The 23,489-nt window shown below is 36.0% G+C and overlaps 5 protein-coding genes across 9 annotated transcripts; 3 read left to right on the forward strand and 2 right to left on the reverse strand.

Moving 5' to 3' along the window:
* The first annotated feature begins 4,784 nt into the window (after nt 1–4,784).
* Nucleotides 4,785–6,174, forward strand: LOC110616281 (bZIP transcription factor 53). The gene has a single exon (XM_021758657.2). The coding sequence runs from the start codon at nt 5,443–5,445 to the stop codon at nt 5,872–5,874; it is 432 nt and encodes a 143-aa protein (XP_021614349.1). The 5' UTR covers nt 4,785–5,442; the 3' UTR covers nt 5,875–6,174.
* Nucleotides 6,175–9,779: 3,605 nt separating this feature from the next.
* Nucleotides 9,780–10,385, reverse strand: LOC110614555 (calvin cycle protein CP12-2, chloroplastic). The gene has a single exon (XM_021756114.2). It carries the CDS (start codon nt 10,334–10,336, stop codon nt 9,956–9,958), a length of 381 nt encoding a protein of 126 aa, XP_021611806.1. The 5' UTR covers nt 10,337–10,385; the 3' UTR covers nt 9,780–9,955.
* Nucleotides 10,386–11,123: 738 nt separating this feature from the next.
* On the forward strand, nt 11,124–17,075 carry LOC110614338 (probable glutamyl endopeptidase, chloroplastic). 3 transcript variants are annotated; one of them, XM_021755853.2, is made up of 11 exons: nt 11,124–11,427; nt 11,931–12,912; nt 13,044–13,172; nt 13,808–14,107; nt 14,197–14,655; nt 14,896–14,961; nt 15,242–15,302; nt 15,390–15,539; nt 15,674–15,811; nt 16,087–16,400; nt 16,769–17,075. In XM_021755853.2, coding segments are annotated over exons 1-11 (2,889 nt in total). In that variant the 5' UTR covers nt 11,124–11,138; the 3' UTR covers nt 16,770–17,075. The 3 variants fall into 3 exon arrangements, with proteins under 3 accessions (XP_021611545.1, XP_021611544.1, XP_021611546.1); XM_021755852.1 differs by lacking the exon at nt 16,769–17,075 and having other exon boundaries at nt 16,087–16,404; XM_021755854.1 differs by lacking the exon at nt 16,769–17,075 and having other exon boundaries at nt 11,934–12,912; nt 16,087–16,404.
* Nucleotides 17,076–17,701: 626 nt separating this feature from the next.
* On the reverse strand, nt 17,702–19,242 carry LOC110614339 (cytochrome c oxidase subunit 5C). 3 transcript variants are annotated; one of them, XR_006350685.1, is made up of 2 exons: nt 18,923–19,242; nt 17,702–18,100 (listed from the first exon to the last, which is right to left on the reverse strand). XR_006350685.1 is itself a non-coding variant. In XM_021755855.2 (2 exons), exon 2 carries the CDS (start codon nt 18,081–18,083, stop codon nt 17,892–17,894), a length of 192 nt encoding a protein of 63 aa, XP_021611547.1. In that variant the 5' UTR covers nt 18,084–18,100; nt 18,844–18,868; the 3' UTR covers nt 17,702–17,891. The 3 variants fall into 3 exon arrangements, 1 of the variants encoding a protein (XP_021611547.1); XR_006350686.1 differs by having other exon boundaries at nt 17,702–18,116; XM_021755855.2 differs by lacking the exon at nt 18,923–19,242 and adding an exon at nt 18,844–18,868.
* Nucleotides 19,243–20,452: 1,210 nt separating this feature from the next.
* On the forward strand, nt 20,453–22,930 carry LOC110615479. The gene is made up of 2 exons (XM_021757326.2): nt 20,453–21,006; nt 22,227–22,930. The coding sequence occupies exons 1-2, from the start codon at nt 20,571–20,573 to the stop codon at nt 22,772–22,774; spliced, it is 984 nt and encodes a 327-aa protein (XP_021613018.1). The 5' UTR covers nt 20,453–20,570; the 3' UTR covers nt 22,775–22,930.
* The last annotated feature ends 559 nt before the right edge of the window (nt 22,931–23,489 follow it).

Here is a 23,489-nt window from a genome sequence, read left to right on the forward strand (position 1 = left end):
TTTCCCACTGAGGCTGGGGTGGCTATCGTAAGGGGAAGGCAAGAGGAATCTCGAATGGTACACATGGCAACTACGACAAAGGAAGAAAATAAGGAGGTGCACCCAGGCGTTATAGAGGTTAGGAATGAAGAAAAGGAGCAAAGAACCCAACCCACAAGAGAGCTTGAAAGTTTTATCTTAAATGAAGAAGAACCAGAAAAAATTTTCAATATGAATGCGAAACTGACACGAGAGCAAAAGACGTTTGTGAAAGCCTAAGTCTGAGGTCATGCTAACAACTTTGCTTGGAAGCCGGCCGACATGCTAGGTATCGACCACTAAGTCATGTCCCACCAACTGAATGTGCGATTAGATGTAAGACCCATGAGATAGAAAAAGAGAATGTATGGAGCTGAAAAAAGAGAAGTTATGAGGACGAAGGTAGAAAAGTTAGCAGAGGCTAATGTTGTAAGAGAAGTGGCTTATCCTGAATGGTTAGCTAACCCCGTCCTTGTAAAAAAAAAAACCAATGGGAAATATCGAATGTGTATATATTTTACTGACTTAAATCAGGCTTGTCTAAAAGATTATTATTCTTTGCTTGGCATTAATAAATTGATCGATGCTATGGCCAAATCTGAGTATTTATCTTTTCTAAATGTAATGTCAGGATATCACTAAATTTCCATGCATAAAATAGACGAGGTGAGGACTTCCTTTATTACCGAGGATGAGACCTATTACTACCGGGCAATGCCGTTTGGGCTGAAGAATGCGGGAGCAACCTATCAGAGGTTGATGAATAGAATTTTCAAAGAGCAGATAGACCGGAATGCAGAAGTGTATGTAGATGATGTCATAATCAAAATTTGTTCCTTTGAAGAACACGTGGAAGACATGAAAGAAATTTTTGCAATCCTTAATTGATATTAGATGAAACTCAATTCTGCCAAGTGTGCATTTTTTATTAAAGGCGGTAAGTTCTTGGGTTACATGGTTAGTGTACGAGGAATAGAACCAAACTCGGAGAAGGTTAAAGCCATTCTTAAAATGCCCAAACCAAGTTGCATCAGAGATGTTCACAAACAAACAGGAAGGGTCATAGCTCTAAATCGATTTATGTCGAATTCAGCATAAAAATGCCTACCATTCTTCAAAAATTTGAGAAAATGCCCCAACTTCAAATGGACGGAGGAGTGCCGGTGAGCCTTCACAAAATTAAAAAGCTACCTTAGCTCCCCAAAAGTCCTTAGCCAACCAATAGGCCAAGAAGGCCTTTATATCTACTTGGTCGCTTCCGATCAAGCGGTCAGTGCGGTCTTGGTATGAAAAGCCTTCCCCTGAGCAAGCTTAGCCTCTGCAACAGACCTCTCCTCGATAATATGTGCCTCTAGAAAAGCAATTTTCTCACCCTGGGCTTGATTGTCTCGGAGGAGCCTTTCTAACCAGCTCATCTCCCCCTCATACTGAGCCTTCAATACGGTAGTTACCCGGGCCGCCTCCTCCTCTTTGGCCTTTTCAATATCACGGAGGACAGCCTCCCGAGTAACGACTCTCTTATTCTCGAACTTTAGCAAAGCCCCCACAAGTTGCAAAAACAAGCCAACCAGTCAAAAAATGATCAAAACATCCAAGAGTAAAAGAAATATAAGGAAACTTACAAGAAGAATTTGTCTCTTAGAAGCCCCGAAAAGGTCATCCTCCGCCCTAGAAGTAAAAGAATTTGACTGCTCGGTTGACTCAATTAGCCTGTAAATCATACTCACCATCTGAGGGTTAGTCAAATTGGGGGACAGCCCAAAAACGTGATTGCTCAGCAGCTCAACAATTGAGATAGGAGTGGAATCGGGACCTAGTTAGAAGGGCAGCCCAGCCTCATTGGAAATCAAGGCAGTAGGTAGCTCCTCACTGATCTCTTGAGTCCGGCCCTCCTTACCCTTACCCTTGCCGATCTTATCTGAGGAGGGCTTCCTCATATTAGAGGAGGATGAAGTATTCTCCAGAGAAGAAACTAGCTCGGATTCCTTCACCAACTGCCTCTTTTTTCCTATCACCACCATGGCAGTGGTGGCTGACTCCTATGCAAGATGAGAATTCTTCTGCTTCAAGCCTCCCACTACCTCCTTAGCAGGAGAAGACCTGCCCGGATTGATCACAGTCCTCACTATAGCAACCTTTAAGTTCTCTTCAAGAATAGAGGCATCCTCGACAGCTGCGGGAACAACATTAGCCTGACTAGAACTGACCAGAGCCAAATCCATATTGATCTTAGAGGGAGGCAGAGGAGACACAATTTGAGTTGGCACGGGCTCTACCCCCAATATCTTCTTGACCACATTCATAGTCATCTGGGTCTTGAAAAACTCCACAGCCTGCAGGATAGCATCACGATTGAGGAAAAAATTATGGGGAGTCAAAATGTCCTCCATTGGAATGATAGAAGCTACAAAAACACTAGACTAAGTAAAGACACAAAGCAATAAAATCAACAAAAGAGCATAAATAAAGGAATAGTCATATACCAGTAGTATAACACCCCTCCCCCGGGTGGATATCTAGACATTTGAAAATATCATACTTAAAGGGAAAGGAAGAGATTCGGGCAAAATACAACTGCTCCCACTCAGAAAGAAATGGGAAAACATTGCAAAATATGTCCACGAACCCCCATCCTAGCTCTAGACCCTAGTCAGAGCCCCCTTTGGCTCTGACTATGGCAAAACTGTCTACCTAATGTTTAATAGAATCTTTATGGCCAGTAAAAATGGACAGACTACTTCGACGATAAAAACTCAAGAATTCATTATTAACCTTTAAAATTTTGAAAAAAACCTTAAATAAATTTAAAGAAGGGGCAAAACCCCAGTCCCGAAATATCGCCTTAAAGGCACTCATGAACAAAATTGAATTCGAGGTCAGCATCCGAGGAGTGACCTAGTAAAACCTAAAAATAGAATGGACAAACTCAAAAAAAGGGAAAGAAAGACCATAGTCAATCTGTTTTAAATAAAAAACAAGCCTCCTCTCCGATTGGGCATCCACTAGGTCAGGAGGAGGAGGCCATGAAAATAGGGCAATTCGTTCGTTTAGGTGCAAAGCCCGAATGTAATGGGTCTTCGTAGAAAGGAAATATTGATGGAAAGCTTCCCGGAGAGAAGTAGAAGTTACCCTAGAAACGATTTTTTCGACCTGAGGGAATGGTAGAAGGGCCATCGAAAAAGAAACATGTACCTGAGATTCAAAAAACTTGAAAGAAGAAGGAAAAAGTGAGAAGAACTTTAAGAAATAGCATAATAGAGGCAGCAAGAATGTCGAAAGTAAGAAAATGAAGAAGAAGGTCTAGTTTTATACTCCAAGTCAAGCATTTATGAGCTTTCAAGAAGCCGCGTTTCGAAAATCCAAACAGTAGAGGTCATTAAAACATCTCTGGAGAGATGTGTACGCATACTTATGACAACGCCTCTTGAATTAAAAGGAGTTAATGAGTGCATATTTGATAATGAAAGTGTTGATTTCGAATCGCCGTCATAAATAACTAACATAATAATAATGAATCTTTTAAGATCGCAACATGTGTACATGAAAGAAAAGAGGACCGTACTAGCCCGTCCGATTCGACCATTCTGCGGGAGGACCACCCATAATGGAATGCAAGTCCGACCTTCAGCATCTCCGACCTCACTCATGCACGGAACATGCAGACCGATCTCATTAAAGCGTGAAGATCCCCAACGGGGTTATCATTGTGCATGTAAGTAGGATTGACAGACAAGATGTGAGTGATAAAACAGGCATGACAGAAGCAGCTCAATATTTATTAGCCGACTGCCCACCATAAATGAACCACATGACACTTCTCTCACAACACTCAATCATCTCATCAGATAGGACGATCTGTCAAAACGCATAAGAACGATCAAAATATTAACACCTCTGAACTGATTATATATAGAGAAATATTTAAAAAAAAAAAAAAATCAAATCCTAAAAGCTAAAAAATGGCTCCAAGAACTCTCAATGTCCTTAAAACAGTAAAATCAGTCCATTCTTCTATCTATTTCTCAATCAACCAATCAAATCCATTAATTTTCTCATAAATCAAATTCTCTTATAAGTTTCATCATATTTCAGTTTTATTTCCAACAAAATCAATCCAACCGCACTAGTTCACATGCACTAGCACTGCCACGCCACTGCTGCATCAATTCACGCATAGAATCGCCATTCGAATACTGATTAAACCCAAATTGAAGCAGATCTAAGCAAAACCGCCACAATAAAAAAGACTGAAATCCTCGACTGTTCTGCTTCTCCTTTACCATTTTCTTTCTGTTCGTTTTTTCTTTCCCTTTCTCTGTTTTCGTTGAATTCCCCAATAATACTAATCATCAACTTCTAATAGGCAACTTGAATGAGGTTCTCACTCTCTGAATCTCAATCCGCAATCTCATCTCTCTCCAATATCTTCGTTCAAATCAGCGTGAAATTAACGATGCTAATTTAATTTTTTAATTATTAATGAAATTCGATTCACCAAACTTTTTCCTTTTTTACGCAAGGTCCAAACCACCCAAACGCAGTCAACACCGAGGACAAGCGAAACTACACCGTTTCATTTATTTAAATCTCTCTCATATGTTTGGTTAGGAATTTAGACCGAGTAAAAGAATCGTAGCAGTATATTCTCTCGCACAGGGGTGCCTTAAAAAACAGCTAGCAACTGGCGTCACTCCTCACGCCAGCAATTGCACCGACGCCACTAATTTCCAACAAATACTGGTAAGCCCACAATTTTATAATTCCACCTAACCCGCCCCATCCCCTCTATAAAACTCCTACTCCGCATTTCTTTAACCCTTCTTCCGCTCGCCTTTCGATTTGTATAACTGCGTTTCGTTTCTTTCTTCCGCCGTCAGCTAAGTCTCCCTTTCCTTTCTCTTTTATCTTAATATCTCCGATATTTTCCTTCCCCTTTCGTGCTCCATTGCCCCCACCCCCTCCCGGCACTCGTATTTTTTGTTTCATTGAAACAATCGCTGGTCGTTATCCAGATCTAGGGTTTCTGAACTCTGCGTTAGTTCGAGTTCTCTTCGTACTTCGTAGATCTTAATTGGCTTCTGTACTCTTGGATTTGGGATAGGAGATTAGGGTTTCGTTAACAAAGTATCAATGATTTTGGATCTTCTATGAATTACGCTATTCTCATGCGTGGAGTTCGAATTCTCCACTCCTTCTCGGTTGTGTTTCTCTATTGGTTTTACGTGTTTTCATTGGTTAATTTCTTGGGTGTTGAACGTCTCTTGTAAATTTTGATCCCTATTTTCTCTCTTTCCTAACTATTGTAGAGCCCTAATTCTAATTCAATTAGTAATATCAAACTTCTAGTTGATTTAACAGAGACTTCTTGCTAGCTCTTTGAGATCTTTTTCTGTAGTAAATTTTGGGCAAAAAGTAAGTTCTGCAATGCAAAGGCAGGCAGCAAGCTATGGATCTGATTCTGATCCGCGTTATGCCAATGTCGACGAAAGGAAAAGAAAGAGGATGATATCAAATCGGGAATCCGCCAGGCGTTCCAGGATGAGGAAGCAAAAAATGTTGGAGGATCTGGTTAATGAAGCGTCTCTTTTGCAGAATGAGAATAGTCGACTGAGGCAGAATATCAACGACAACACTCAACGGTATGTGGAGATAGAATCCGCCAACAATGTTTTGAGGGCTCAGGCCATGGAATTGACCGAGAGGCTTCGGTCCATGAACTCGGTGCTCCAGATCGTGGAGGAGGTTAGTGGCCTCGCTGTGGAGATCCCTGAGATACCCGATCCCCTTCTGAAACCATGGCAACTCCCTTGCCCAGTGCAACCCATCATGGCATCTGCTGATATACTTCAGTATTGATATTGTACCTGTTTATCGAGTTGCTGGAAGCTGGGATATATTTCCTCTTGTTGGGGGGGGGGGGGGGTGTTCTTTTTGTTATGGGTTCGTTTGGTGTGGTGTGAGTGGTGTGTTAGGCGAATCTTGGTAGCTTTGTGTCTTTGATTGGACTGTTGTTGGGCATGAAGTGTAATGTGATTTGCCACATGGCAACTTCTATTTCTATCAATGTTTATAGTGGTTTGCAATGTACTAGTTGTTTTCAATATCTGGGAATTTCGTCATTTTGATTCTATGCAATTCAATATCGTGTTGGATGTAGATATGAGTTCATTTCTCATGTTAATTATGTGGTATGGATGAATTGTGTATTTTTATTCGTCATCTCTTGTAGTTGTATGCAAAATTTATGAATTGCGTGGAAGGAGATAATATTTATTGATAGAAAAACTCTCTTGAGGGTTTGATGGTTAGATTAAACTCGATTGCCACAGCAGTGGAGAGTTGAGAGCGGAGTGGTGAAGCATATTTTATGATCAATTTTGCTAGTTATATGTTGGTTGCTTTTGTGACAATAAATGGTGTTCAGTTTTTAATTATGTTATTCAGTGACACATTGTAATTTGTGCTCATAAGTCATAACTGGAAATAGTTAAATTTGCCTTGCTTGGTGCAATTGCAAGTCCATTTAGTTGGTGGTGTTACAAGAATTTTGTTAACGCCAGACATGATTCGTAGTAATACAATGGATAGGTTCAAAGTGTTTATTTCAGGTTGGATAACTGTGCAACTCCTTAGAATGTTGGTACTTATTGGACTAGAGATATTTCACGGTGGGTAGGAGAGGGAGGATGGTGTCTGTTTTCCTATCTTTCCTACCTATAACAGGTAATTGCTATCTTCTGTAATTTTGGTACTAGTGGTGCATAGAATATGTGAGATTTGGAAACTGAAGGTTCCTGGAAGCTGATTTGTGGATAGGGTCTGAAACACAAATGCTGAGGCAAACTTTTGAATTGAGCAAGTCGATGTTGTGTCATGGTAAAGATTGTTGACTAGCAGCAGGGATGGAGGAGGTTTGGATATCGATGTGGAAAAGTTTTAGGAAACGGAAATAATTGGAAAAAGATGTGGGAGAAGATAATATATTCAAATATGTAAAAAAATTTATTTTTTATTTTCGTTTTAGACGCAATAATATATTCAAATATGTAAAATTATGTACATATCATTTATGTTGAAAAAATTATGATTACAATGTGTGGTTAAAATAGTAATTTATCGTCTTTTTTTATCTTTCTTTTTAAATAAAGGGAAGTAGAATTATTTTCTTTTATTTTATAAATAGTTTTATTTTTTAATTATCCAAATATAAAAAAGAGAAAAACAAAAGTAAAACAAATTTCTTTTATACTTATTTTCTCCGTGATAAGGAAGAGAATGCGTAGTGAACTGTGATTCTTGCTGTGGCTCATCTTCATCTAGAATGTTTAGGCTACTTATCTGGAAACTAGCCTGCCATTCTGTTGTACTTACCATCAGCGCTCGTGTAAAAATTGCAAGCAGCGAACGTAAGCTTTGATGGTTTTTATTTTTTAAATGATAACAACTGAAAGTTCAAATCAGCCTACTAAACAACTGCGGTTAGATATATATATATATATATATATATATGGTAAAATATGCTTGAAAACAATTACCAGGATTCCATTACTCTTCTCAACTTAAAAAACCTCGTTTATAGTTTGAAATTGATAAGAAGAACTGTGATTTAAATGCATCTGTGATAATTACCATCACATATAAATACCACCTGTGGTTTTTTTTTTTTTTTTTTAATGAGCATAACAGCTGTGTGGGTTTAAATTAGTTGAAATTGAACTTTTTTTTTTTTATTTTTAAAAAATCACATTTGTGAAACTAAATAAAAATATAAAACACATTTTGAATGTAAAATCAAAATATTTTATATTTTTAAAAATTAAATAATAATTATTAACTTTAAAAAAGTGAAAAATGAAAAGCCCCTAAAGATTATTTTTTGGTGTAAGCAAATCCAGATGAAGTAATTCACAAATCACAACAAACCAAGCTAAATGCACTACCCCCGACTTTAAAGGTTTTCCAGCATCACCATACAGACTGGACTCAAAATGGCCTGTTATGCTAGTTTATTTTAATGTAAAATTGGCCTCTCCATGGGGAAAATTATAGATTTTTTTTTTGTCAGAAGAAAAAGAAAATTATAGAATGGTTGTAACATATATAATATTTTCATGATACAATAAATTAATAATATAAAAATATGTGTAAAACATAGTTATTTTTTTTAAAAAAAAAAGGCAATTACTATATTTTAAAGATTCTCTCGTCTATTTTTTAAAATATATATATGTATTTATCAATTTTTATTAACTTATTATACTTTAAAATTGCTCTCTCAATAGAAATGCTTGACCTCCACTACCCAATCTGGTCTCATCAAGCTATGAATAGTTGCCACGATGTCCTTGAATTTGGACAGGCAAATTTTCCTTTTGTTGATGATTTCAACTGCGTATTTCCACGGTTAGTTGATCAATATGCATCATAACATTCACTTTAATGCCTTCATGGATAGCCCCAAGTTCAGATCCGAGGACTGAGGTACTTCCAAATACAACAATAAAGCCCTTAATCCAATTTCTATATTCATTGTGTAACAAACAATCCTACCTCATAAAGGTATTATTACTCGTTTTCTATCTTAAATCTTTCTTCTTTATTACTATTATTATTTTTTCAAATTGCTGCCTTGTTATAGAAATCAAATTCCAAACTACTCTTTCTGTAAGTTATCAAACTTTTGGAGATTTTTTTTTTTGTTTCTCAATGAAAATTTGATGATATTTTGCCAAAAAGTGGAAAAATTAATGATATTTGCCTAAAAGGTACACACGTATGATAAATGAAAAAATATATATATTAATGCTGTTTGGAGATTTTGTTTAGAGAAAAGTAGATTTTATTTTTTAGTTGTTAGTTTCTTAGTTTTTTGTTATACATAAATATATAAACATATTCTCTTATTTGGAAATTAGACAAACAATGAAAAGGAAATAATTAAATTTGCTAAAAACAATATTTTTGAGAGAATTCCAGCCTCCACATACCTTGGGGTAACATGTCAAATCAGTTCCTTCCATCTTGAATGTATGGAATAGTTCTTTTACTCACAAAGAAATCAAAGACTTTAAGGTTACGGCCTATGGGAGAGAGAATAAAGAGTTTTAATATTTTAAAATATAAAATTAATAAACATTTAGAATATTTTTTTTTTCAAAACATGGAATTATTTAGCTTTTATTATAAAATTATAGGTTTATTTGGAAAAAACTTTAAATTAAACTTATTTTAATTCTTAATAAATAGTTAAGGGTATGTAGACTTCTCTCCATACATACATACATAGATAAAAAAAGAAAAATAATAACAATATATGTGCAGACTAGCTAGCGTCCTTCGCAGCAACCTCATCTGCCGGCGTCTATACCTCACACGCATACTCCTACTTGTTCATAAATATTCATAAATAATATATATATATTTTTATTTTTTTCATCAATATATCATTTCACTTATATTATTAAATTATGTTTAATAAAACGGAAGAAGTAACTTTTTTTCTATTTTACTGCATGAGTGATTAATCCACCTTTATTCATAAAAATTATGATTTAATTTCATATTTAAATTTAAATATATAAAAATTATTTACTAATATTTCTGTCATGCACCCTGACTTATATAATTAATAGGATATAGTTGATTAATTACATTGAGCTGAACTTAATTGTAACTATAAACTTATATATCAATTATGCAATTAAATTTCTGAATTTAGACTATAAATAATTTAAAAAATAATTAACAAAAACACAGATAAGTAGTAAATAAGCAATTTATCTTCTAAGATGGTATGGTATATGTATCTGATAACACCATGCTGAATCCATCATACAATAACTTCAATTTCCTCACATAATCAAAGGATTAATATCAACATCTAAAATCTTGATTACTTAAAACCATGAAGAAACATATATAAAAGAAGCCATTTTTTTCAGTTGTCATAAGTGCGGCACTCATCTGTCTCCGGGTTGTCCTTGCAGTAATTCTCCAAAGGGTCAGACTGCTTCTGCTTGTCCCTCGCATGGCTAGCAGCTGCACTCAGTTCCTCCACTTCATCCCAAGCCGCCACGCATTCCCCGCTCGCTGGGTCTCCTGCGCAGGCCTCTTCTGCGCTCTTGATGCTCTCTTCCACCTTCTCTGATATGCTATCTGGGGCTGCTCTCACTGCTCCCATTTGCATGCGTCCAGACCCCAATCGGTAGGCCCTCTTCCATGGGTTGTTTAACTTGAAGATGGGTTGAGCCTTTGGTGCCTCGGTGGCCTTGGCTAAGACTCTGGGAGTTGAGAGGTTAAGACCAGCTAGAGTTGCCATTGTTGTTTCTAATTTGCTATGATATGGTCCAGTAATGGGTAATGGAAGGTGACAATGTATAGCTATATTATTGGGGTTTGCAAGGATTTACGCACACAAATTTCTTATCATTTTAGAACCAATTGCATTCTTCCACGTTGGATAAGGTTCAGATATTTTAAATGAAACGCATGGGAGGATGAAATATCAGGACAATGAGGACAACGAAGGCGTCGTGTTTTGCAACCAGCATCCATTAAGGAAATTTAGCAATAAAATTTGAAATCCAAGATATTTTAGCTCTTTTTTGAGGCTTAAATGATTACCTCACCCATAAAATGGGCCAAGAGTTCAGAACAAATAGTGGAATTTGCTTGCTTGAAATCTATGGACCTAGGGTATAAAGACCGAAACCATTTTCACCGATTACTATCCATTATGGGTAAAGGGGGAGCATATAATTTTAATTTTATTTATTTATTTATAAATTATGAGAAGTGAATTATATATTTATATTTAAAAAAAAGCAATGCACTTAAAATTTAATAATTTGTTAGCTCATGGTGTTGACATGGCGCACTAAAATAAACTAGGCACCACTTGAATGGCTGGAATGGGCAGACTCGAGGGAATAATGAGGACATGTATTTTGATGTATAGAAAAATATATTTCACTATTATAAAAATAAAATAAAATAAAATAAAATAAAATAATAATTGGAAAAGGATTTGGTTTGCGGCTGACTTCATTTAATTTTGATTGGATGCACGGTTTCACCAACCACTATTACAATTTAACATAACTCCACTAGAAAAGGATCAAATGAATCAAATGATGGGCCTTCACAAAGTCTATCATCGCCTCACTATCCTCTCCCTATTCCCTCTCTGTCCTCCGCCTCTTTTCCCCTCTCTCAAACTTTCCAGATTCACCCTTGGCCACCTGAGAACTCATCACTCTGCAAACTCCGCCAGATTAAGGTCAATCATGGCTGCTGCCACTTCTAGGCTCGGCAATCTTGTTTCTGCAACCTCTTTTGTAGCCGAAGATGGTGGCGGTGGCTCCAATGTCTCCGTTAATTCTTCAACTGGTACCTCAACTCTTGATGATGGTACTCTATCTCTTCTGTTGCTTTTCTATTATTCTGCTTTTAGTTTACACTGATATTTTCCTGTATGTTTCTTTCGGCTTGATTCTTTTCTCCTTTGGATAGATGATTGATTTTGCATCTTTTGTAATTGACTGAGCTTGCTTGAAGCTTGTTCATTGTTGCTTTCATATTATTATTTTTATTATGATTATTTAATGCAGTAGGAGAAGTCATTAGAGGAAGTTGAATTGTATCTAAGTTTGTTATTTCTCTATTTTGCTGAATTCTTCGTATGTTCTGTGAGTGAGAATTCCTGCATTTTTGCTTTTCTTTGCGTTAATTGATTAATAATAAGTGGATTTGAGAAGTACCCTCCCTCATCTTTCTTCTAATGCTGATGGTTCTGTTTTGCCTTTTTCTTTACCAAGACAATGCGATTCACATGTGCATATAGTGTTTCCGTTTTTTTTCCCATTGATTGTTGCTTGTAATTGACAACATTTCTTTCATTTCGTAATACGTAGAAGCTTTGGGAGGTAAGTATCAACTTCCTCCACCAGAGATTAAAGATATTGTTGATGCACCGCCTCTCCCTGCATTGTCATTTTCACCACAAAGAGACAAAATACTATTCCTTAAGAGGAGATCTTTACCTCCATTGGCAGAACTAGCTAGACCAGAGGAAAAGCTGGCTGGCATGCGAATTGATGGAAAATGTAATACCAGGAGCCGAATGTCATTCTACATTGGTATTGGTATCCATCAATTATTGCCTGATGGTAGTCTGGGGCCAGAGAAGGAGGTACATGGCTTTCCAGATGGTGGTAAGATCAATTTTGTTACCTGGTCTCTTGACGGTAGGCATTTAGCCTTCAGCATCCGAGTTGATGAAGAAGATAACAGTAGCAGTATGCTTAGAGTATGGGTTGCTGATGTGGAAACAGGGAAAGCTAGGCCCCTCTTTCAGTCCCAAGATGTCTATCTAAATGCTGTATTTGATAATTTTGTTTGGGTAGATAACTCTTCTCTATTAGTTTGCACCATTCCATCATCTCGGGGTGATCCACCAAAGAAACCTTTGGTTCCCTCTGGTCCAAAGATACAATCTAATGAGACAAAAAATGTTGTTCAAGTTCGAACCTTCCAGGATTTGCTGAAAGATGAGTATGATGAAGATTTATTTGACTACTATGCCACCTCACAACTTGTGTTGGTTTCTTTGGATGGTACAGTGAAGGAAATTGGCCCACCAGCTGTGTATACTTCAATGGACCCTTCCCCGGACCAGAAATATCTTTTAATTAGTTCTATTCACAGGCCGTACTCTTTTATTGTGCCATGTGGTAGATTTCCCAAAAGAGTAGAACTATGGACAACTGATGGAAAGTTTGTGAGAGAGCTCTGTGATTTGCCCCTTGCTGAGGACATACCTATAGCATTCAATAGCGTGCGCAAAGGGATGCGATCAATCAATTGGAGAGCTGACAAGCCTTCGACGCTCTACTGGTATATAAGTGATGTTTTTTAAACTCTCCTCATCGGTGTGAACTCAAGCTTGTTGTGGGATGTTATCAATCTAACCACCTTTTTTTTGTGTATCTTGCATTTATTCTTTGTATGGCACTTTGAGGTTTTAGGGCGGAGACACAAGATGAGGGTGATGCGAAAGTAGAAGTTTCTCCTCGAGATATAATTTATACACAGCCTGCTGAGCCACTTGAAGGTGAACAGCCAGAAATCTTACACAAACTCGATCTTCGCTATGGGTATGACTAATAGCTATATATTTGATGTCTTTTCCCTGCAAAATTATCTTCAGATAGATAATTAAATGTTGCTAGGAGAATATTGGAATTGTTAGATTTTCTTCTTCTTCTTCTTTAATACACACATATACACACTTGTTTCAAACATTATGTTCCTGACTTTATAATAAAGACAGATTGCTCTTGATAACCTTAAAAATTTAATAGCAAAACCTAGTTCTCATAAAGATAGGCCAAAACCTAGTTTGAGTAGGGTTAGCCTTTTCCTTTCTTAATGTGGAGTAATTTCTTTTGCAAATCTTGTCTATGTTGCTTGTGACATGCTAAAGGCTGTGGATTTTAAGTTACCAAGAATCATTGAATAATGCTGTGAGATACAGGAAATGCATGTATACATGTAATTATCATGCCTTGGGCAATTATTTCATCCCTGAATATCTGGATCTTTACCATTTCACTGGAATATAAGTATCAAACTTTGGCAATGGTTAACTGAAGGCACAGGTGTAACACTTTATATGTGTACTTGTGTACATGATTTATGGCCAGCTATAGCTCTGTTTTTGAAACCTGCTCAAAAGATTTACTTTAGCCTAGAATCTTATCTTGATATGTGTTTTCTTTGACCTTCACAGTGGAATCTCTTGGTCTGATGATTCTCTAGCTCTAGTTTATGAATCATGGTACAAGACAAGGCGAACAAGAACCTGGGTAATATCACCTGGCTTTAAAGATGCAAGTCCACGTGTGCTATTTGACAGGTCTTCAGAAGATGCGTACTCTGATCCTGGCTCCCCAATGATGAGAAGAACACCTTCTGGAACTTATGTGATTGCAAAGATAAAGAAGGAAAATGATGAAGGCACTTATGTTTTACTGAATGGAATTGGTGCAACCCCTGAAGGGAACATCCCTTTCCTTGATCTGTTTGACATGTGAGTACTAGAATCACGTTTCAGTAATGTGTTCCTCACCAGGTCCCCAATCCCTGTTGATGCCAATGTTCTAAACCAAATTCTTTCAGAAATACAGGCAGCAAAGAACGAATTTGGCAGAGTGATAAAGAAAAATACTTTGAGACTGTTGTTGCTCTAATGTCTGATCACAAGGAAGGGGATCTATACCTTGATCAGTTGAAATTGTTGACTTCAAAGGAGTCAAAAACTGAAAATACTCAGTATTATATCCAGAGCTGGCCAGATAAGAAAGCATGCCCGATTACAAATTTTCCTCATCCATACCCGCAGTTGGCATCATTGCAGAAAGAGATGATTAGGTACCAGCGGAAGGATGGAGTTCAGCTTACTGCAACCTTATACTTGCCACCAGGCTATGATCCATCAAAAGATGGCCCTCTTCCATGTCTTGTCTGGTCTTACCCTGGAGAATTTAAAAGCAAAGATGCTGCGGGACAAGTTCGTGGTTCTCCTAATGAATTTGCAGGCATAGGCCCAACATCAGCTCTTCTTTGGCTAGCTAGGAGGCATGAGATTCCTGTTCTCTTCTCTCTCTCCCTCTCCTTTTTTATGCTCTATATTTTGATGTCCTTGTGTGTCCATATATCAGTATTGCCTTCTTCTGATTGCACCTTGCCTTAACTTGTTTTACATCTTTGATAATATTGCCTTCTTCTTATTGCACCTTGCCTTAACTTGTTTTACATCTTTGACAATATTACCTTCTTCTGATTGCAACTTACTTTAACTTGTTTTACATCTTGTAGATTTGCCATTTTGTCTGGCCCAACGATTCCTATTATCGGTGAGGGTGATGAGGAGGCAAATGACAGGTAACTTGATGACAATGTTGTGGAATTTGGTTTGTAGCCAGTTCATGTGGACCTTGTAACCATATGTTCACTGATTGTTGCAAGTTGCACGAATACTTGTGGAAACCAAACTCTTTTATGGTTATGTATGTTATAAATCATTTATGTATACGTTGTCCAAACACAAGTGTACGGTGGTGGGCCATACTTTTGGTTTTCTTTTTCAGCTAAGTACTAAAAAAAACTGAACTGAACCCTACTCAAGTCCAAGAATTTTAATGTATAGTGAATGCTTGGTTAGGTATGTAGAGCAACTGGTTGCAAGCGCAGAGGCAGCAGTTGAGGAAGTTATCCAACGTGGAGTAAGCTGCTTTATTCTTCTCTATATGACCATAATAGTATGATACTGAATAAAGTTGTGATGGAATCTTTGATTCACACTCTTTAAGGTTGCTCATCCTGGAAAAATTGCTGTTGGAGGACATTCCTATGGTGCATTCATGACTGCAAACCTCTTGGCACATGCCCCTCATATTTTCTGCTGTGGAATTGCACGCTCTGGGGCTTACAACAGAACACTTACACCTTTTGGTTTTCAGGTAGCTTTGCTAGTTGAAATGGGTGGATCTCTTATGATTTTCAGCAATTGGGCAATGTTTACTGTATTTCTCCTCCCTTTATTTCGTGTTTTACTTTTGGCTGGTTATTGACTTCTTTCACTGTATTGGCATAGAATGAGGACAGAACACTCTGGGAGGCCACGAGTACGTATGTGGAGATGAGCCCTTTCATGTCAGCAAACAAAATTAAAAAGCCCATATTACTTATTCATGGAGAAGAAGATAACAATCCCGGAACTCTAACCATGCAGGTGCTGCATATTCTTGCTTTTTTATTTTCCCTTTCCTCTTTTTGTATTTATTGATTTTTCCAACCTTCTGACTTCAACCCTACATTGAAAATGACCCATCATTGTAATTACCTTAAAAGCAGCTTAATTGTTTCATTTTACTATCACAAATTAATGTTAAATAGTACGTTCTCTAAGTTCTGGTCAAGCGTGGGTTTGTTTGTCGCTGATCAGTGTCTTGTCTTCTTTGTCAATTTGTTCACCCCTGCATCTTATTTGCATTCAATTTGATGCAGTCGGATCGTTTCTTTAATGCTCTGAAAGGTCATGGTGCACTGTGTCGCCTGGTTGTTCTTCCTTTTGAGAGCCATGGGTACGCTGCGTACGAGAGCATCATGCATGTTCTCTGGGAAACAGATAGATGGCTGCAGAAATATTGTGTATCAAACGCATCTGACGTAGGCACAGAACTTGATGCTTGCAAATGTGATGCAAACAAAGACGTTACAGACTCTGAAAACAAGGCAGCTGCTGCCAGTGGAGGCGGTGACCCGGAGCTGGAAGATTTTGAGCATCAAGGGTTCCACCCTGTGCCAAGGTCATTATTATGGTAATTTCCTCCTGTCTTTTCCCTTAAAAATGAGATTGCTAATTCCACTTCTCTCCCCTCACTCCTTTTGGAAGGGAAAGAAATATCTGCTTATTTATTACGAAGGCTTAAAATACATTCTAGCGCCTGCCTTTGTTGTTTTTATTTTTGGCCTGTTATGCCCGATTGTTTCAACATCCTCGTCTTTACTGTCCAAGAAATTGTTTCCTCTGCTATTGCGGTTGGTCACCAACCGCAAGCGACCTCGACCTTCTCCGTCCAGCATAATTTCAGCTTCAAATCGTCATTTTTATTTTGTTCTATGTTCTATTTTCCACCTACAATTTTTTAATTAACAAACCTTGAACTGTCTTCTCTCTGCTGTGTAGATGGAATTGCGGATCTGTAGCTGCTGCTGACTAAAAACAGGAGCCCCCAGTGATGTGCGAATAGCATGTGCTACTCACTTGAATATGAAAATGTGCATCAATATAACACACCAAGTGCTGCGAAATTCATAAAATACCATTGGATTCTGAAAGTTATTGTGCTCCCTCAAGCTGATCAGCAGCATGTATCTTAAGAGGGCGTAAAAACATTGGACGATTATTTCAGTCACCTATGATATCTGCGATGATATCATTAAAGTTATGTTCTTATTTTTCACAAGGTATATGAATACATCGTTTTGCTTCATAGAGTGTTCGTTTAATTTCAAAATTATTTACTGTGGTCTGGCACTTGTTTAATTGCTATCCCAGTTCGTGCTTTTATTATGGAAGTAAAGCTCTTTGCTGGTCATCCACATGCCTGCCCGTCTTGCTCTTGGCCGTCCACAATGATCTTGGACGTGTGCTTCACATACTCCAGTTTGCGGGTTTTGCATAAATAACACCAAGTCGTTTGCAAGAATTTATTAAACTTATTTTTTAATTATCGTATTCTAGAGTTTAGAATTTTCATAATTTCTTCGACAGCATGCATCAAAGTCTCCATCAAAAACCCCCGGCCTCAGGGAAGCACGCATAAACCGTTCCTTGGTTTAAGGCCTTCAGGAGAACAAAGCTTCAGACTCCATTGCACCAAACACTCGTGATTGCACCAGAAAGACGTTGCAATCATATGATAGTTACGGCAGAGTTGCATTCATGGATAAAGGGAGAATATAACAAGATAGAAGGAAGTCCCAAAGGTTGCATACCCTGCTTATCATGCTAATGTACTTAGTTTTTTCCATTTGCATTTCTTGCTCTAGCGCAGCACTTACAGCACAGGCAATCACAAAACTGATAGCACCACATCAATAACTTACAAGGAAGAGAAACCTCAAAAAGGTTAAGCCATTAAATTTAACACATTAATGCAAAACAAATGTGTAATCCACAGTTCAAAACAATAAATTTATTCTTCAGAATAAGTATGCTCAATTTAAGAGCAAAATAATCTTGGCAAAAGAGTAGAAATATTGCTGAAGCTATTCAAAGAAATCATGGTTCAAACATAAAACATAATTTATTCTTCTGCAACCACGCTGATCTCACCTTTTTCTAATAAATCATAAAATGCTCTCACTTTCCTTTGTTCATTCCAGTGATGCATCTTCCAAAGACCACCAGCAGTCAGACCAAGTGCAATCCCCAAAACTATCTCCTTAACAACGCTTGGTCCTTTCAAGGTGGCATGAGCAATCCTACCGCCAGCCATTTCACTTCTATATTAATCTGCAACCAATATTTTCTTTGTTCTTAATGCATAAGGCAAAGTGTTTGCACAAACATAAGATTGACAAGAAATGAATCAACTAAATAGGATTTAAATACATGCCACTCAAGAAGATATGAAACTAAATCTTCATTTAAGAACAAAAAAGCACTATCTTAAATTGAAAAATGTGAACAAAACCAACAAAAAATCATAATACATTAGTTAATACAAACTCCTAAGCTAAACTACCAATTAAGAGAATTTAAGCAAAGCAAGAAAACCCATCTTACTCACTCTAATTGGATGCCACTGTAAAAACAAAGAACCTATAAGGTATTGAATAGCTTCAAATCCTGCTCGGTTTTAATTTACATCACTCATTCATCAGATCGTTCTAATTAGAAGGAAACTTAACATCTATACTTCATATGTTCAATACAAGCCATTTTAATGTCAAGAAAAAAATAGCACAATTTAGCTCATAACAGAACCAGAATACTTTAATCAGTGAGACAAATATAGACCAAGTTGATATAACACCTGCACAGATACTAGGAAGGGGATTTTTTTTAATAAAACGATAAACTAAGAAAAAAAAAAAAGAAACTTGTTACTACTCCTTCTTTTCCTATATTTTAGTAGAAGTTCTGAGTAACAAGGCGGAACAACACAAATAATAGATTTGCGAGATAAAAAGAAAAAAAAAAAAGCCAAGCCATTTCCATAGACGACAAGAAAAATAAACATCACCGGTCAAAACCTTAAAAGTGATATGCTAACAACCAGGAAAACCATAGAGAGAGAAAGAGAGGTAATCGAAGATCGGAATTAGGGTTTACCTGGGCGAGGCTGAGAAAGATCAGACAAGGTCGCGATGGAGAGCGCAAATCATATCCTCTCATCAGTTCTGCTTGTGATTGGGTATAGGCGTCCGATTTGGGCCCATGGGGAAGCGGGGACCATTGGCTCTGAGCTCTAAGGCCTATGGGATTGGCATAAAGGGGACATGGGCTATGGCCTTTAACTACTGTTTATATTTGCACATCAAATTTTTTTAACCAGAGACTGGAATTTAAATATCTGCATGATTTTTATATTTTTCTTTAAATACGCCATCTATTTTACTAATTGCAGTTATCATTATCATTTTTTTACAATATTATCATTACTATTTAAATGATAAAATCATAGTTATTCTTTTTGAAATGCATCAAAGACTGCATTAAACAGAGAAATCATTATACTTAAATAATAAAATTGTATACTTATATGATAAGATCATAGTGTTTGTGCAATACGATCTCATGAACAAGCTTTTACGCTAAGTTTGATTTCATGGAAAAGGGAGGATAGGGAAGATCAATTAATCCAAATTCTTTCTGTTTGGTATGTAGATAATAATATAATACTTAAGCTTTAAGTTTAAATTAAATTATTTCAAAAAAAAAATTAATTTAAAACTCCCTTATGTCTTCGTCATTCCGACAAAGCTGCAGTAGACTTTTATTTTCTAACACCACCTTTTCTGCTTTAGTGCCTTCACGAAAGTCATTTATATATGAGATATATTTAAATTTTCTTAAAAATAATTTTTATTTAATTATAATGCTATTTTTTAAAATGTCATTTTAAATATTAATTTTTGACATATATTTTAAAGAATCAAAAGCGTTTATTTTTTTAACGTATTTTAAAAAACTATTTGATATAATAAATCATAAATTATTATTATAAAATATATATATATTCAAGAAATTATTTGATATAGTAAGTTATAAATTATTATTATAAAATAAAATTATGTAATAAAAATTTAATTAGGTGATATGGAGTTTTTATTCATTAAAAAAAAGATTTAAATATTATAATTTTTGGTATTTTGTAGAAATTTAAACTCATGATTTTATAAAAAGTTACTGTTAAAATATATAATTTAATAAATTTAATTATATTTATAATTATGAGATTTCATATCAATTAATTTATATTAATTAAATTTTTAAAAAATTTAATAATTAAATTTATATTTTTATAATATAAAAATTGATAAATATAAATATTTAAATATACAATCTTATACAATTATTTTTAAATTTAAAAAAATTCATTAATCTCATTATTTTTTTGGATTTATTAACTTAGACACAAAGGATCATCATAAATAACAACCACTTTACTTTCTTTATTTATTTTTTTATACATTAACTAAAAGAGCACAATTCCATTTTCGATTACATCACTATTCAAAGATAAAAACTTACTTTTATGGGATTAGATCTCAAATTACTTTAGTGATTTCATTCTAAAAAATATATAATTTAATTTATTTTTATTAAGAAATAAATTTATTTAGGATAGACAGAAGGATTAGGATTTAAATACAATATATCCTTTTGTCAAATTCTACTCTCTCCGAAGTCTCACACTCGACATTTCCATCGTCAACAACTTGCTTCCAACGATACTAAAGTTCTCTCGCTCCAAACAATGGCTCTCTCCCTCTGCTCCGCCAAATCCCTTATCTTTCTTTTTATCCTCTCGGCCATCCCCATCGCCTTCATCATCTCTCTCGAGCTGGCCAAGCCCACCACCCATGTCTTCCACTATCACAGTTCCGGCTTCTTCCGCGAGTGCGGCAAGTGGGACGATCTTAACCGTCGATTCATCGTCGCTTTCATGGATGGCGGAGTAGGAGAAATTCGCGTGCCCGACGATTACTCTCCGGGTACTGTTTTACAGGAGGTTACGGCGGTGAAAGACGTTGACATAGCCGGGAACTCTTCGCTTGGTATCGTCGTTGACCGGCCGAGGAATCGGCTGCTTGTGGTAAATGCCGATGTCATTGGGAACAAATACAGTGGGCTTGCGGCTTATGATTTGTCAACTTGGCAGCGTCTGTTCCTCACACATCTGAGTGGCCCTAGTAAGGATTTTTTTTAAAAAAAATATTATTATGATTTTTAACCCTGATTATTCGGTATATGTGAGCTGCACATGTACCGCATCTTTATGGTGCTTAGTGGGTCACGTTTCTTGACCTTGCCGTTAATTTCTTTGTGAAAGTTGAAAAAGGAAAAGGATAGAAAGGGGACAAACAGCTGGGAATTAAGAAGCACTTGGTTAAAATTGAAGCTTTGTTTGTGACGACAAGCTTATGGGGGAATGTCAATAGGCTAGGGAGATGCCCTTGGTTACATTTGGCAAAACTCCATTACAATTATTAAAAGTTTTTATTTTATTTATTTGTTAATTGGTTTGATTAATATTTTTAAAAATTCAGTTTTTAATTGGATTATTTTTATTAAAAAATAAATCTAATCTATAATTGCTTTTACTGATATCATGAATTCTTATGAAATATAAAATATACCATTTATATAGAATTTACACTAGGCCTAAGAGTTAAAAAAAATTGTATTTTCTCATTTGGGCTGTTCAAATTGGTAAGTAACTTTAGTGGAAGATGATTTTTCAACCAAATAAGGTCTTGGATTAATTTAGTGAACCAGTCCCAACATTTATTTCAATTTCTTTTGATTATTGTTTTTTTTTTTTTTGGCCTTGCAGTGCCCTTTTTTTTTTTTTTTTTTGTGTCAAAGCAATTTGGCTGGTTGGTCCTTGTCATTAGTATACCCGTACATTTGCATCAATACATTGGCCTTCCCATGCCTGAGATGGTCCATTTAAATGCGAATAACGTACACAAGCATTGCTGGTTTTGACACCTATGACGGAAGCCGGAAAAAAAAACATCTCTTAAATAATAACTACATATGCTGTGCCTGTGCGCATGCCACAAACCGGCAATGGCATTATTCTTTCCGCAACTATATAAAGCTCGAGTTTATATAAAAATTAATTTAAATAATCATTTGATTAAATATTTCATCTAGATTCTTTTCATTCATTATATAAACTTTTACAAAAAATTTAATATAAACATTTGATTAGCAGCATTAGGTTAATTACGATGAGATGTATCCCTCATTCAATATGTGTCTAAATTTTAAAGGTTTTAGGCTTGACTCACCAGAATTGATGGTACTGTACATACTCAGAACTTAGAGTGGGATTTATGGCTTGTTAGTTTCCAATCACTGTAGAAATCATATTTTATCTAACCTCTGGTTATCAATTTTGCAGATGATGAGAAATCCTTTGCGGATGATGTTGCAGTTGATGCCGAAGGAAATGCATACGTTACTGATGCAAAAGCCAGTAAAATTTGGAAGGTAGGGAAGGATGGCAAACTTTTATCCGTAATCAGAAACCCACTTTTCATTCAAAGAGAATGGTACAAAAACCTGGTTGCACTTAATGGAATTGTTTACCACCCAGATGGGTTCTTGATCGTCATTCATACTTTCTCTGGCAATTTGTATAAGATTGATATAGCTAAAGATGATGAAGTGAAGTTAATTAAGTTAAACGGAGGCTCGCTGTCATTTGGAGATGGTCTGGAGTTATTGTCGCCTACTAAGCTCGTGGTTGCAGGAAATCCTTCAGCGAGATTAGTGGAGAGCTCTGATGGGTGGGAGACTGCTACTGTTGTAGCCAAGTTTAAAGGGCCAGCACACCGGTTGGCCACTGCAGCAACTGTGAAAGATGGGAGGGTGTATCTTAACCACATGGTTGGTATGGGATATCCTAAGAAGAAGCATGCCATTGTTGAGGCAGTTTTTTCTAATTGAACGAGGCAATTTTAACTTGTTATTTTGGATTTAATTTTTATTATATCCGTTCAGAAATCCACAGAGCTTGACCATTCTAATTGACTGGTGAAGGGTTGTATTATGTTATTTGAATATTGCAAGACTGCTCTGGCCTATAGTTGATGAAGCTATGAACCTCTACTGAGCACCGGCCATTTACCAATCTGAATTATACTCGTCTACCTCCATTGCCAAAATCTCAAGCCATTTACAAGGCTTTGTAGCCCAAGCTTGAGCCTAGCACGTAGAATTTGGAACCCAGGTTCCATTAGGTACTGAGCAGGTTCAGATCATGGAGGCATTGAACTCTCCTGCAGCGCCTAATGGTCAGATACCTAATCTCGGTGAGAAGGTAAGGTAATATATTTTATAAAGAGATATTGGACAAAAAAAGTAATATATTTTGTAAAGAGTTATTGAAAAAAAAATAAACGCTAAATATTTTCAATTTGTTATAATTACAGTTGAATTTATATAAGTTAATATTAAATTATAATATAATTTTTAAAAATTTATTTGAATAATAAAATAGTATTTAAATACATATTTTTATTATAATTAATAATATTTTTTATTAATTTTATTATTTATTTTCTATTTTCACTTATATATAATAATAATATAGATATTAATAAAAACTTAAATATGAAAAAAATAAAATTTTATAATTTAAAATATATAATATTTTATTTTA

This window comes from Manihot esculenta, chromosome 5 (assembly GCF_001659605.2).
Source record: "Manihot esculenta cultivar AM560-2 chromosome 5, M.esculenta_v8, whole genome shotgun sequence".
NCBI classification, from domain to species: domain Eukaryota; kingdom Viridiplantae; phylum Streptophyta; class Magnoliopsida; order Malpighiales; family Euphorbiaceae; genus Manihot; species Manihot esculenta.

Excerpts from the sequence above, each read along its gene's own strand:
- LOC110615479 (XM_021757326.2), top strand. The coding sequence starts at position 20,571 with ATGGCTCTCTCCCTCTGCTCCGCCAAATCCCTTATCTTTCTTTTTATC. Across the intron at positions 21,007-22,226 it reads CACACATCTGAGTGGCCCTA|ATGATGAGAAATCCTTTGCG; the intron begins GTAAGGATTTTT and ends TCAATTTTGCAG.
- LOC110616281 (XM_021758657.2), top strand. The coding sequence starts at position 5,443 with ATGCAAAGGCAGGCAGCAAGCTATGGATCTGATTCTGATCCGCGTTAT.
- LOC110614555 (XM_021756114.2), bottom strand. The coding sequence starts at position 10,336 with ATGGCAACTCTAGCTGGTCTTAACCTCTCAACTCCCAGAGTCTTAGCC.
- LOC110614338 (XM_021755852.1), top strand. The coding sequence starts at position 11,139 with ATGAATCAAATGATGGGCCTTCACAAAGTCTATCATCGCCTCACTATC. Across the intron at positions 13,173-13,807 it reads AAACTCGATCTTCGCTATGG|TGGAATCTCTTGGTCTGATG; the intron begins GTATGACTAATA and ends TGACCTTCACAG. Across the intron at positions 15,303-15,389 it reads AGGAAGTTATCCAACGTGGA|GTTGCTCATCCTGGAAAAAT; the intron begins GTAAGCTGCTTT and ends ACACTCTTTAAG.
- LOC110614339 (XM_021755855.2), bottom strand. The coding sequence starts at position 18,083 with ATGGCTGGCGGTAGGATTGCTCATGCCACCTTGAAAGGACCAAGCGTT.